The sequence below is a fragment of the Humulus lupulus genome, chromosome 7 (genome assembly GCF_963169125.1).
Source record: "Humulus lupulus chromosome 7, drHumLupu1.1, whole genome shotgun sequence".
Lineage (NCBI taxonomy): Eukaryota > Viridiplantae > Streptophyta > Magnoliopsida > Rosales > Cannabaceae > Humulus > Humulus lupulus.
In genome coordinates, this window is record NC_084799.1 from 122,726,457 (window position 1) to 122,742,131 (window position 15,675).

At 41.5% G+C, this 15,675-nt stretch overlaps 1 protein-coding gene across 1 annotated transcript; it reads right to left on the reverse strand.

Moving 5' to 3' along the window:
• Positions 1–3,203: 3,203 nt before the first annotated feature.
• Positions 3,204–4,209, reverse strand: LOC133789886 (fasciclin-like arabinogalactan protein 12). The gene has a single exon (XM_062227565.1). The coding sequence runs from the start codon at positions 4,148–4,150 to the stop codon at positions 3,317–3,319; it is 834 nt and encodes a 277-aa protein (XP_062083549.1). The 5' UTR covers positions 4,151–4,209; the 3' UTR covers positions 3,204–3,316.
• Positions 4,210–15,675: the final 11,466 nt, after the last annotated feature.

Here is a 15,675-nt window from a genome sequence, read left to right on the forward strand (position 1 = left end):
CCGTTTCCCCCTATTCTTGCCATTGCCATTGCCGTTCCCGTTGCCGTTGGGCTTCGACCCATTGGTGACTTTGGCGGGCTCGGCTGTCCCCTTGTCCTTGCCTGGGGGCTTCCCTTCGATCCAATAATTCCTGGGTAGTTATGACCCCAAGTTTTCTGAGGCTGTCCCAAAGAGGCAAGTGGCGCTTAACCCCTGTGGTTATGACCATCATCTTGCCTTCGTCTCCCACTGTTTTAGCCCCAGCAGCTGCTCGCATAAAATGATGGACGTAGTCCTTCAGTGGCTCTCCGTCTTGCTGGCGTATTTCGACCAGCTGATTTGCCTCAGTCGGGTGCACATGACCAGCATAGAACTGTTCGTAAAATTCCTTCACGAACATTTCCCACGAAACTATACTAGCAGGAGGGAATTTGAAAAACCACTCCTGTGTGGCATCAGAAAGTGTTGCAGGGAAGATCCTGCACCGAGTGTCTTCGGACACTTTCTGAATGTCCATTTGTATCTCAAACTTGTTAACGTGAGATACCGAGACACCATACCCGTCGAAGTTCGGAAGCGTAGGCATCTTAAACTTGCTAGGAGTTTCTACCATAGCTATCCTCTGGACGAAAGGACTGCCCTTTCTCCTATCGTGGTCGATATAAGATGTTATTCCCCCGACCAGCTGCTGCACTGCCTGGTTGAGGGCATCTATCTAGGCCTGCACGGCACTAGGAATCGCCGGGGCCTCTGGTGCTAGGGGGACGTAATCCTCGTGCCACTCCCGGCGATCGTTGAGTATGTCTCTTAAATCCTCGTCTCTCCTCCGCTGCTCGCTAACTCCGAGCCGGTTGAAGAAGTTATTTTGTCTGGGCTGCCCCCCAGCGTCCCGTCTTTCGGGTTGGTCATCCCTAGGTGGCAGGCTTCTGCCTCCACCTCTTTCTTCATTCCTCCGACCGGCGTTTCCTCTGCCTGAGTCAGCTTCGTTATAACCATGGCCATCTCTGAATCTTGATTGGCTATGATGGGATCGACTGTTCCCTCGGTTGCCTTCTCGGGCTGGAACCTCCTGAGTGTTAGAGGGTGGCCTGCGTTGGTCGATAGGTCCCCGTGCATTATCATGTCGTGGGGGGCCTCGGACCGCAGAGCCTGACTCTGAGTTCCTTCTGTTACTAAGAGGATGCTGCCTCTACTCGGAGGGTTTGGCTCGTCACCCCTATGGCGTCTAGGACTGCGAGGCGGCTGCCCGACACTATTCTGCCTTTCTTGCGGGGGATTTCTGCGACCAGCTTGGGATGGAGGCTGCGCCTCAGGGTCCCTCAGTGGGACATCGTCCTGAGGCACCGGTGGCTGCTCGGGCCTTTGGGGGCTCGAGGGCTGGATAGGCGGGCTAGGATTAGGACCCCTTTGTGGCGTCCCATTCGTAGGTTGATCAGGCTGTGAGGCGGGTGCAGCTTGGTTCCTAGCTAGTTGTAGGGCAGCTTCGAGGGCTGCCACGGCCTCCCTCTGGCGACGATCCATCTCCGCATGTCTCTCACTCAGTTACAGGCGCTGCCGTTCAATTTCCTGTTGCTGCCGCGCCATGATTTCGGCAGCACTTTCCTGGCTGGCCTTCAGATTGGCCAGTTCATCCTGCAATACCCCCAGGTTATTCCTCAGCGTCTCGAAATCCATTTCTTCCTCTTCGAATTCCAAATGTGGCTCATCCTCAGTCACGTTTGGAGGAGGAGGAGGCGGGTGAGATGGTGCAGCGCCAGCCGCCTGTCCAGTGTTCTTGGTAGTTTTTGCCATTGATATTTCAACAATACAGTTTCAAGCTCTCAATGAACGCACCAGAATGTTGACCCTGATTTTGGCCAACTGACACGGAGTCAATTATGCTTGATGTGGAGAAATACGTTGAAACGAATGTGATGACAAAAACAATAAAGAAGACAAGAGTTTATAGTGGTTCGGCCCCAGGATCTGGTAATGACCTACGTCCACTTGAACTTTTATTGATATAGTATTCAAAGGAGTGATCAAAGAACTAGGGTTCAATGAGTTTCACCCACCTCTGAAGAAGAAAACAATCTCTCAAATAGAATAACTCTAATCTCAGATAATTAGAAAGTCAAAAGTCCCTTCCTTGAGCTATCTTTCTCTATTTATAGGCTCAAAGGGGGATTACATTAATTTTTTACAGATATTCTTTCCTAAATAATCGGATACTCAGAAAATCATGGGAGTCAATCTCGGGATTGACTAAGATCTTTATAAAATTATCGTGAGACACGCGGAACCTGCGACCATACTAGTCGCAGGTAAACTTCAACTGCCTTTTGCTTGCAATTTCTTTACTGGTCGATACCCTAGCAGAATTCCGCCAGGTGTCAGCCACGTGTCCAGAAATCACTTGCCACGTCATCCGTGCCTGTTTTTTGGATAACATAGTTAATATTTAATATTTTCTTAAATAAATTTTAATCAATATAATTAATTAATTGTATTTAAAAAAAATTGTATACCTACAGCGACAACATGTCGTCGTTGTAGGGTACTCGCTGAACACGAAAATATGAGATTTCGTGACACTACGAAGACGACATGTTATCGCTTAAGGCATATAAACCCACACACTCTTAAGCGATTACATATCATCGTTGCAGATGGGGCGGTCGACGGACCTACAACGACCACACATGTCATCGCTGTAGGAGTATTTTGAAATTCAAATTTTCAAATTTTGCAACCACCTACTGTGACAACATGTTGTTGCAATATCCCAGTCCAATCGAAAAAAAAGGATTCCCTACTGCGACCGACATGTCGTCACTGTAGTAAAACACTATTGCGACGACTACGTTTTGTCGTCGCTTTAGGTTGCTACACATACGGATCTACATCGATACTGTTTTGGCGACAACATGTCGTCGTTGTACAACTACATCGATGACTTCTTGATCTACAACGACGACGCTATAGAGTCTTTTTCTTGTAGTGTGCTAAAATGTTGAAAACATAATTGAGTGTTTTTTATTTTGAGTATTTATCCTCTATATCATGTGCTTAAAGTTAACAAGTATATATAAAGTAGAGAAATGTTAAAAATTACATATATCTTGTTAGAGAAAATATGTTTTTAAATGAAATATATAATCATCATTTTCAAGAAAAAATAAAGAATAGAAAATGTTATAATTCGTATTATTACAAGCAATCGTTCAAGAAATGAAAACTCAAAAAGCCAATCAAAGAACCATATATTTTCATCAGTCGATCCAACTACAAACAATTATTACAACTATTAATCAAAACTCAAAATAACCATTCGTTAAAACATTCATTATTTCCAAAGTTACCGCATCATGAAAATTGTGGCCACCAAAGCAAATCCTCCAATAGTTGTCGCAAAACCACTTCTGGTGACACTGAGGGCATTCGACGCATCCAACGCTTCAATTGGGCTATCCGATGAAAACGATGATGAAGAGGACGGTTTAACTGGCGCGGGTGCAGGAGCCAAACGCTTCGGCCTTGGAGCGAAAATGCCAAGAGGAAGCAACACCTTATCGACCTTATAAATAGCAAGCTGATTATCTTCATAAACTGTCGCGGATATTGTGGTATTAACAAGTCCTGTTGAAATGTTGACCCAACTACCTTCCACTGTAATGTTCAGTGGGAAGTCATAAGTATTGCTGGCTTGGGTCCGTACAGGGTTGCTTAGAGTCTGGAAGTTTTGGAGAGAAACAAAGGATGGAAGAATGTGGTATTGTACGAGCTGGACTTTGTCTTCGGTGGAGAGGGAGTTGAGAGTGCCCGGTTTGAGAGCCGAAAACGCACCGTTTGATGGAGCGAAAATGGTCAAGCTGTTAGAGACATTGAGTTGATTTTCAATCTGGATACTTACTGAGGTGCTCCTCAGTAGGCGAATGAAGACACTGAAACCGCCAGCCTTTTCAAGGATTTTGGAGACGTTGGTGGGCGCAACCAGTGATTTGTGAGGTGGCGCTTGAATGAGTGGTACTTCAGACGGCGGTTCCACAGCTTGTGTCTTCGATATTGGTGGTTTGGCTGCCGGGGCTTCAGCTTTGACATGGGATGGAGCGTGGGCCTGAGATTGAGCAAGAGATGTGGTGAAGTGGTAAAAAAAGAGGAATGACAAGATAATGAGACCTTGTTTTGTCATGTTAAAGATATCGAAAGTGTACGTGATAATGTATATTACTGAGTTTTTGGAGGGTTGATAATAAAATTATTGATGAGATGCATGGTTTGGTTGGAGTGAAGAAAGGATTTTTATAGGAGTTTGGGATGAAAGATATGACATTTAGATTAAATTAATTAATTAATGTATAATAGTTGAGTTTATTATTAATTAATTAGCTATATGAAAAAGATTCTAGTCACACCTTCATATTTCTATATCATCTGTACTTTTGGTTGGGAAGGTAAGAAAGATGATTGTTTTCTTAGAAAAGCAGGAAATTAAAAACGCCTAGTTATGAGTTGTGAGTGAGGTCACCACAACACTCACCAATCACCAGTTATTAGTTGTTTGCTATTATACTTTGGATCATTGATACGGATAGTTTTCCATGCATAGTGTGGATCTCATGCTATTAAGTTGGTACCTTTTTCTTTTCATTTTTGGATGTGTTACCATTTTATCCATACACAATGTTTGAAAGCTCCCTTCGGACCTTTTATATGTATTTTAATGATGGAAATTAATATACATAAAATATAATTACGCGCTTAATTTAGCCTTTTGTATGCTGCATACAAATTAATATAAAAACATTTTGGTCATTATTCAATATTATCATAATTTTATTATTTTAATTTTATATATACATCCACTATATATTTTTAAAAATTAAAATATTAATCTTTAATTTTCTATAAATTAAACAAAAAATCATAATTTAAAAAAAATTAACTTATTAATTAAAATAATTTTAATCAATTAAAACCCAAAGATTCATATTAAATAACATACGTTTTTCCCCTTCATATGTTTTCAATACATTAAAATGTTATTATAAAGTGTCTGGTTTAATAAATTATTTTTCTCTTTTTTTCTTTTAAAACATATATTTTTATTTTTAATTAGAAAATAATTATTAAACTTGATTTTATTTAAATATAATATATACATTACATAACTAACATATTGTTATTTATATTACAAATAAATTTGACAAAAACATGCTTAAGCAAGGGTTTCTTTTACTGATTCGTCAAATCCATTCATGTGTTAAGTCAAAGCTACTACATCGGGTACCCTATTGCATTACACCTCTACATCAGTGGGTATTGCATGATACCATAATAATAACAAATAAAAAATTACAAAAGCAGAGAAAATACCCATTAAAAAAAACAGGAGTGGTAATACTAATCGAACGCAGTGCCATAGAAAAAAAAAGTGTTCGTATGATAGAAATGTGTCTACTCCAATAATTTGTAAGTTCTATTAATGCACTCCCTTCTGTTGGGATAAGTCACATGTGCCCTTCAAAACAATTTTCTTTAAAATATTTACTGAATATTTAATAAATTAAGATAATATTTTCATTTATGCTGTTTAGATTACATAATGTAATAAGTTAACGAATTAATTATATATTTATTGATGTATTATAGAAAAAAAATTAATTCAAGATAATAATATAAAATTATTTATATTCGTTAAATAAAATGAGAGTTTTATTTAATCAAGATTACGTGCATCTATCTTAAAAAGAACAGTTTATTTGGGCTGTTGTATGCAGCTCACAAAAGTTATAGGGTGTACAATATAGATTGTACAAGAAAGGACAAGATAAAAGAATTTGTTTTTAATAATCTCATTTTTATCACTCCTTAGTCATTTGAGACATGAACATAATCATGAAGTAAATAATAGATTCCTATTTGTAATCTTATGGCATTTGACCTATGAAGTACAATCTATAAACATAGGCATAAATCCTAAAATCTTGGTGTCATATGAAAGTAGGTGGCTGGGAACATACTTTATAGATTTAGAATTCAATTTAAAAGTAGGTGGCTAAAATCTTGGTGTCATATGAAAGTAGGTCTGGGAATATACTTTATAGATTTATAATTCAATTTAAAAGTAGTTATTGATATTGTGCTTGAACATAGAGTGCTTAATAAGTTTTGTTGAGAACATAAATCTTATCAATAAAAAAAGTTACAAAAATGTTCATGTTTACACCCAAAATGTATCTTTACAAAGCATTCATTAAAAAGTATAGGCAGCCGATTATTCTACATGGACGTAATAAGAACAAGCAAATGACGTTAGTAGACAAATAGTTTTAGAAATAAATTGATGTGTAGAGGAATGCTAATTTGTGGTTTTGAATAGATTTTGAAATTTAATAAAAGAAAATTCAATAACAAAAAATGGTGAGGTATAGAGAATTTCTTGTATGTTTTTTGATCTCATATATATATATATACATATATAGAATCATAAGATAATAGAATTGAAACATTCAAATCCCAATGTTTTCATCAGAAGATAAACTTGAAAAACATGATATTTGAAAGATAGATCATTGCGATGAATCACTTTTCGAGCCCTATCTAGAAGTTCCACGTATAGGCTTCGTGGTGGATCATAGGTGCATATCTTTTAACTCTCTACTCAGTGACTGTCTATGTCATTGTTGCTCATGCTAAGCCTCCATAAGGTAGAATTTCTGTTGGTGGTAGATCTACCCTAATGCTCTGTGAATTAGGCAGGGCCTTCGTCATGTTCATATGAGTCCAATAACAATAGGTAGTCATCCTATGGTGGTGGCGTTGTGGATGAGGAGCTCTGCTGCTCGTCGTCATGTATAGTAGGCCACCACCCACACGTTCAGAATCATGGGACACAAGATTTCTTTGCTGTGAATCGTAAGGGTTCACCTATTTATAAGAGTCACTTACTATTTGGATCCCACTAAAATTGGTAACTTTTCTTTTATTGGGATTGACTTAATCATCCTAAATTAACGTTATTTTTTTTTTAAATACCGAATATATTACAAAAGAAAAATATCAGGATAATTTCTATTTTGGTGCATCCAGTCAGCTGCGTTAAGATGGCATGTGTTGGTGCCTTTAATTAGCATTAATAACCTTCCCAGAATGAATCCTCTATTAACTGAGCAATTTATTAAAGGTAGATCATGTGTATGTACTATTCAAGCAAGTACCAATGTGGCCCGTCTATGAGCTGGTTATGCTTTATAGTGCCAAGTTGTTTTCAATTCACGAGCTTGATCTTTGTGTTAGGAAACCATCTATTTGCTCGAATCTACCAAGCTCAAGCTAATACTCGTAGATATAATCTTCCCATGTGTTAGGAAACAGAGAAAATTTGCACTCTTTGAGTCAGTGTCAAACTCCACAACAAATTAAATTCCTCATATTGCATAAAAAAAAAATTCTGATTACAAACCCAAGTATATAGCCAAACATTAGCAACAAAGAAAAAATAATACAACCAGGAAAAATTAATTTTGTTATTGTTGAAAGTCACTCTAGGCTCAACGAATTCCCACAAGAACGAAATTCTTCATTTATTTCGGCTTCACGCGTGATCTGAATCCACTCTTTTTTGAGCTCCTTCACACTTTCTGCAGCACCAGTCAAAGAATTGGAAGCTTCGTCATTCTTCTGAGTTGGAGAATGGTTCTGCTTGTCGTCTTGGGCTCCCTAAGCTTTGCCTTTAACATCAACCCACCTTTCTACATGTTGTAGGACCAAGTGAGAGTCTAATAGAATGTGGGCCGGCCCATCACTACCCCCGTCGTCAAAAATGGCGTTATCCTCAAGTTGGAAACATCGTACAATTGGCTAAATTTGGTAAGATCTTCCCAAGTGGCGTCCTTAGGGGTTCTATGAGACCATTGCGCCAAGCCTTGTTTAGTAAAAGAGTTTCCACGAGGGATGTTGCACCCAGCCAAAATTGCAATAGGAAAGAGCAGTGGTTTGTTAGCATAGCTGAGTTCCGAAAAGGGACAGCGTTGCTAAGGCTTATCTCCAATAAAGGGCTTTAACAAGGACACATGAAATGTTAGATTAATGTGATGTTGGCTAGAAGGCCGAAGGTGTAAGCTACTGGTCCAGCTCGGCTAATGACAAGAAATATGGACCTAAAAATCATCGGCACAATGTGGAATTGAAACAAGAGGTGACAGTGGACTGGCGATAAGGTTGGAGTTTTACAAGAACCAAATCTCCAATTTTAAACTGAATGTCTCGGCGTTTTTTGTTAGCTTGTTGACTCATTCGGTTTTGAGCTTGCTGCAAGTTATGTTTCAGCTGCTGTAAAATGGCATCGCGAGTCAAAAGTTCGTCAATAACAACTTGGATAGTGGTGGTACGCCTTGTATAGGCTGGAATGGATGGTGGAAGGCTGGCGTATACCGCTTGGAAAGGAGTCATACCAATCACCGATTGGTGGATCGTATTATAATGATATTCTGCCCAAATAAGAAAATGACTCCACTGCTTAGGATTTTCAGCTGTAAAAGCGCATAGATATTGCTCCAAGTATCGATTAGACACCTCAGTCTGACCATTAGCTTATGGGTGATAAGCAAGGTTGCGCCCATAAGCTCAAACAATATCTTCCAAAAAGCACTAGTAAAAATGGGGTTGCAGTCTGACATAATAGTATGACGCATGCCATGCAATTGAATGATCATGTTAGCGAAGAACTCAGAAACCTTAGTGAATGTATAATGTAATGGTGAAGCGCCAAAATGAGCGTATTTGGTGAAGCGATCAACAACCACGAGTATGTTGCTAAGACCATGGGAGTTGGGCAATCCCACAATGAAATCCATGGCAAGGTCTTCCCAAACGCGCTTGGGTAGTTCTAAGGGTTGTAGGAGTACAGAAGGAGCATGATCAGAATATTTTATGGTTTGGAACACAACACAGGAAGCCACAAAATCCTGGACATCCATTCTCATACCGAGCAAAAAAAATTTGCGCTAAGGCGTAAGTAAGTACGCTCCACCCCCGCATGACCGCCCATTGGTGTAGAATGAAACTCACGAAGTATTTAAGATTTCACTACAGAGTAAGGACTAAGGACCAGACAATTTCTATGGTACAATAATCCATCATGAAGATTGTAAGATTTCCCTTCAGCCTTACCCAATTTCAGTTGCTGATGTAGCTTTTGGAGATACGCAAAAGAAGTGTTTTCCTGCCTTAATTTAGTAAGGAAATCAAAGTGTCCAGTAGTAATGGTAACTGATAGTTGACCTGAAAAGTCTTCATAATAGCGAGATAAGGCATCAGCAACAACATTTTTGCGACCAAACTTGTATTCAATGGAGAAGTGAAACCCGAGTAGCCCAGCAAGTATTGGCGCCATTTAGTTACGGCTGCCACTACAGCGTAAAATTCGCACACATAAGCCAAGGCACCTATCAATTTCGACCCAAGCTTCTTGCTGAAATAAAATAAAGGATGACCATCCTGCATTAATACTCCCCCAATCCCAAAATTTGAGGCATCAGTTTTGACAACAAATACCATGGAAAAATCTGGTAAATGTAACACCGATCGATGTCTCGATCATAGCCTGCTTAAGATGAGAAAAGGCGGTTGAAGTTTTCGGAGTCTAATGAAAGTTATTGCGCTTAAGGAGCTCCTTCGATGGGGTAGCGATGGTAGCATAATGAGTGACAAAATGCCGGTAATATCCCGTGAGACCCAAAAATCCTTGCAATCGATTGATGTTGCGGGGCTGGGGCAAATCGACCATGGCTGAAATCATGGTAGGATCGGCCAAAACACCATCCTTGGAAACAATGTCACCCAAATACTCAATAGATGACTAGAAGAAAAGTCATTTGCTCCCCTTGGCAAGGAAACTGTTGGTTGCCATACATTGCAAAACTAAACATAAATTGTATCGCCCCACGTCACTATGGTTGCTTTTTGGAACGACGACTAGCCCTAAAAACCAACACGAGTCTTTCCAGTGTGCTTTGTCCTCACTTGCACAATTCTTGTGAAAACTTCCCAGGAGGTCACCCATTTTGAGACTACTCCAGGTCAAGTATGCTTAACTTTGGAATTCTCAAGTGATGGACTACCGAAAAGAAGACGCATCTTGTTGGCATAGGTAGTGTTGACCCACGATTTGGCCAACTGACACGGAGTCAGAATATGCTTGATATTAATGAAAGTAATGTGAAGAACGTAATGACAAAAGTAAATAAGACACAGTATTTTATAGTGGTTCGGCCCCAGGATCTGGTAATGACCTACGTCCACTTAGGTTGATATTGATATAAAAATCAGATGAGTGATCAAAGAACTTGGGTTCAATGAGTTTCACTAATCTCTGAAGAACAATACAATCTTACTAGGAGAATTATTATAGTCTTGAGGGTTTCAAAAGCAAAAAAGTCCCCTCCCTTGAGCTATCTCTTGCTATTTATAGGCTCAAGGGGGATTACAAAAGATTGTTAAAGATATTCTTTCCTGAATAATCGGATACTCAGGAGGTTGTGTGAGATAAATTCGGGATTCACAAAGATCTTCCCATTAATGTTGCCTTGTATGTGGAACTATCGACCAGACTGGTCGCAGGTAAGACAGGTTTGTACTGCTTCCAATGAGTCTTCTGGTCGATACTCTAGCAGAACGTTTCCAGGTGTCAGCCACGTGTCCAGGGATCACTTTCCATGTCATCAATGCTAATTTTTTGGATAACATTTGCCCCCCAAGTTTATTTACCACGAGCAGTAAATAAACTTTTGAACGAATGACTCTTCGGTAACCCCACCTGACGTGTCAGAACCCTTCATGTGTTCTTGAAGAAAGTAACCTTTCTCTGTCCAATCACGTCCTTTCGGTTCCCCAGAAAATATTTTGACGGCCATCCCGCTTCCCCATACTTTGAAAAAAGGGAAACTGATGATTACATATTTTTAATGCCACAAACAAACTTATATAAGACATTCGAAGTCTTTATTTTCTTTTTACGCACGCCATCGTCTCCACAAGAAAACCTAAAATCCAGAGCCCTTAACGTTCCTGGAGACCGTTCCATCTGCACTTTCAGAACCCCGTCCGAGAGCTCCTTAATCTCCGAAGACCTTTCTTCCATCTCCACGATCACTTTTCTTGGTAAGTTTTCGAGTTCCCACGCTTTTAATTTTTCGTGGTGCATGCTTCTGAATGTGTAATGTTTGAGCTTATCTGTTTCTGGTTTGAGATGCTTCTAGACAGAATATTTTGTAGGCAAAATAGGGTTACGAGTTAGTTTAAAATTCAGGATCATGCTTTTTAGGACGTAAAATCGAAGTAAAAATTCGATCTTTAAGCTAGTTGAAAAACAAGTTTTTCCCGCCCTAAGGGGAGTTGAAAAAGCTTTTTCAGAAAAACTTTTTACTTTCACCCTTTGATCCGTTTTTCAAACTGTTCGTGTAGAAAAATTTAGCTTTTTGTTAGAATGCTGTTGTATAAAAACTTAATTTTTATACTCGAACAGCATTATTCTAAAAAGCTTTTAAAAGTTTTCTATCCTCACCTCCCCATTCTTCTGTATGTAGACTTTAATGCCAGATTTGTGGGGAGATGAAAGGCCTATTGACAACGACCTTCTCGCCCAGCTGCTTGAGGGAGAAGAACAACCAGCTGACCGTGTCCACGAGATCCTTTTTTCGCGATCCTCTTCCAGACCCCATCCTTCTCCTCCAATGGCCCGTTCCAAATCTTCAGGCAAGAAATGACCCGAGTCTGAAAACAACCCAAATTCTTCTGCTCGGCCTGATTCGCAGGCAAGGGCTCCCTCGACCACTGGTCGAGAAAATCTTGCTCCTGACCCTAATATCCAAATCAGGGACAGCCCTCGCCATCAGAACTTGCCTGATGTCGAGTGGTATACTTCCCCGGCCAGTTCAGTGACTCTTAGGATGATTGCTAACTGCTTCAGGAGATTCCCTCTCACAAGGGTTTCCATTATACGTCCTGCCACAGACCAGAGGGCTAACCTCTCCGGAGGTGTAAACAGCACCTGGTCTCGGTATCATATTGAGGCGGGAGCTTATCTCCCTCTTCATCCCTTTTTTGTGGGGGTGGCAAATTATTTCGGTGTCGCCCCCTTCCAAATAACTCCAAACGGATATAGAATGCTGGTCGCACTCTATATCCTGTATAAACTTAAGAAATGGCCAGAACCTTCACCCCACGAGGTCAACTATCTCTTTGACCTCAAGTCTAACCCGCAACAACACGGAACGGGTTTCTTCCATTTTTGTCACCAGGAAACCAATCGAACATTCCTGAGTGACACTACGCATATATCGAATGTGGGGCAGTATAATAAGGAGTACTTCCTTACCCCGAACATAACCAACAACAACCTGGCCTTCACCCAAGGAGGTAAGTGTTTGTCTCCAACTGGTCGATACTTTTCGTCGATGTGTTCCCTTCCATTTTTCTTAAACTGTAATCTATTTTTCAGGCCCTTGGTTACGCCCGACCCCAACACCAGACATGGTGTTGAGGTCCAACACTTTGGCCAGGATTTCTAACGCAGCAAAAAGCGTCAAGACCCTGGTGACTGAAGAAAATTTGAGGTTGTCTGGCCTCCTGGCTCCTCGCCATGAAACTAGAGGGTCCGTGGTGGACGAAGCCAATGCCGAGGGGGTTCCCGAGCAGCAACCTCCTATGTCTCCTCGGAGGCATTACTATTAGGGAGCCCACGGGCAATCCTTCCGCAGAAAGGCCTTCTGCTCCCCAAGGCAAGGGGAAACAAAAGGCCAAAGAGCCAGCTGTGGACTTGGGAGAGTCCTCTGATGAGAACGGTAACACTATTTTACTTTTAAATGGTTTGCCAATTCCCTGTCATTTGTTCGACGGGGAAGGCTACTTTACATATACTCCAAAATTAGGGCCAGACTTCTTCATGCCAGATAATGAGTATATGACTAATAGAGTCAATAGTGTAGTGACCAGTAGTTGTAGCTCGGGTATTCACTTTGTTACCTCTTTTCTGTTGTATAATAACTTTTCACCTGCCTCTTGTCTTATCATTTTCCTGTGTTTACTTGCATGCAGACATGGCCACTCCCAATATCTTTGACATGTACCAGGCCGAGGAGGAAGAGGAGGTTCCCCAACTCCAGCGGAGATCCAAGAGGAGAACTGGCGAATCCAGCCGAGGTCCTCCAGCCAAGAAGGGTCGAACAGAAGCCCTTCCCAAGGACGCACCAACTGGGCAAACTCCTGAGCCAACTGGGCAGACTCATCCACCAGCTCCTACTGAGAAGCAGACCCCTCCTGCCCCATCCAACCCTCCGGCTGTGCCTGCCAGAGAGGAAATTACTCGTGAAGAAGCTCTCGGGGCCAAACTCATGAGCCGTACCCTTCGATCAGCCAGGGATCGCCATGACCGCATTGGCAAAGGTGACCGTGTCAGAGATGCAATGGTCGAGGCTGAAAACATGGGGGCCGACCAGGTTCTGAACAGGGCCCTAAATGAAATCTCCAGTGTGAGTATTTCTTCACTTTTTAAGCCTTAGTCTTTTATTCTTCACGGCAGGTTCTAACTCTTTCCTTTGTTCACAGGCCTTGCTATCTGCTATCACTGCTCGTACCTATATCCAGGCTTCCATCGAGCAGGCCAAGGCAAAGGCCACTGAGAGGCATCAAGTGAAGGCAGCTGAGGAGCTTTCGGCTGCAGAGGCTAGGCACGCCTAGGAGTTGGAGGCAATGACCCGAGAAAGGGATGCTGCGGTGACCAAATTGTCAGAGGCTGAAGCTGCAAAAGATGTCGCGGTAAAGTTGAGGCAGTAGTATCGAGAGTCCAACCAAACCCATCTTCGCGAGATCAAGCATTTGGGAGAGACACTCAATTCCAAGGATGAGGCTATTGTCACTCTTGAAGGCAAGGTGAAGCAGCTGGAGCTTGACAACTCCAAAAATCTTGAAAAGTACAAGAGGACGACGCTCCGATGTTTCTACAATTTCTGGAAACACAATCAGGGTGCCGACTTCAGCTATCTTTCGGAGGAAGTCAGGACTGCCGAGTTGGCCCGCTGCACTACCCAACTGGCCGAAGAGGAGGCAAGAGCGAGGACCCCCGCCTCTCCCAGTATTGTTGCTGTAGAAGAAGAAGAAGTTGTTGAGGACGCGACCAACCAGGATGCTGCTCAGGACCCTCCAGCCCCAAATGCCTCTTAAACTTTTCCTTTATTTTTTTTTTCTTTTTGGCTACACGACCCACGGGTCGTGATGTAAAGACAATATATTTTCGTTTTAAACTTTGCTGCACGGGCAGTAAATCTTTTTCCTTTTACTTGAACGGTTACATCCAAGCAGCGATGCTTGCGGTGTAAAAGCTTAAATCTTGATGCTATAATATCTTTATTTATTATAACATTTGTCCGTATGACCGAACTTAGAATAGTACTTTGGCATGATTTAACAAAACATAAATTTTGAAAAATACTCTAAGTACTGTAGCATGCTTTCACTCATTTTGTTCATGTGTTTACATACCTTGAAAGTATGCTTTGCTATCGATGTGCCTTATATGCCCCCCAAGTGATCGAGGAGCTTTAGGTCCTTGGTCACTTGCCCTGACCATGGCCTGTTTGAACATTCCTGTTCGTATGAAAATTGATACTTGTAATACAGCAAAACAACACACATAATGAACAAATACTTGTAAACGTAAATTCACAATGGTTGGCAAGAATGACTGGCTGCGCACAGTCCCTTATAATCTCGTATTAAAAATGGACTAAACATGTCTTTACGAGGGATTCTATAATAGAACCTTACATATACGAGCAGTTAGCCATACAACGTGGCTAACCCTCTTTGCAAAACTTGTAAAAGTTGAAATTTAATACAAGCCAGTCCTTTAAAAAGGGTTGTTTACTGATAATACTTGCGTAGGTGTTCTCCATTCCAATAGCGGGGAACGAGATCTCCATTTAAGCGTGCAAGTTTGTAGGTGCCTGGATGAAGGACTTCTTCAATTTGGTAAGGTCCTTCCCAATTGGGTCCGAGCACTCCAGCAGTAGGTTCGCGGGTATTTAAGAAAATTCGTCGTAACACCAAGTCACCGACGTTGAATTTTCTTTCTTTAACTTTGGAGTTAAAGCACTAGGCGACTTTTTGCTGATATGCAGCAACTCGGAGTTGAGATTTCTCTCGTATCTCATCGATTGAGTCTAGGGACTCCATCATTAGCTGGCTGTTCTGATCCTGGTCGTAAGTCAGACGCCGATGTGAGGGGGGATCTAACTCAACAGGCAACATGGCCTCATACCCATAGGCTAAGGAAAATGGAGTATGTCCTGTCGCTGTTCGGTGAGACGTTCTATACGACCAGAGGACTTCAGGCAACTGCTCTGGCCATGCTCCTTTAGCCTCTTCAAGTCTTTTCTTCAGGGTGTCCTTAAGAGTTTTGTTCACGGCTTCGACTTGCCCATTCGCCTGGGGTTATGCGACTGAAGAAAAGCTTTTAATAACTCCATGCCTCTCGCAGAAATCGGTGAATAAATCGCTGTCAAACTGGGTCCCATTGTCTGAAACTATCTTTCTGGGCAAACCATACCGACAGACAATGTTCTTGATGACAAAGTCAAGAACTTTCTTGGTCGTGATGGTTGCGAGTGGTTCAGCCTCGGCCCATTTGGTGAAGTAAGCAACTGCCACAACTGCGTA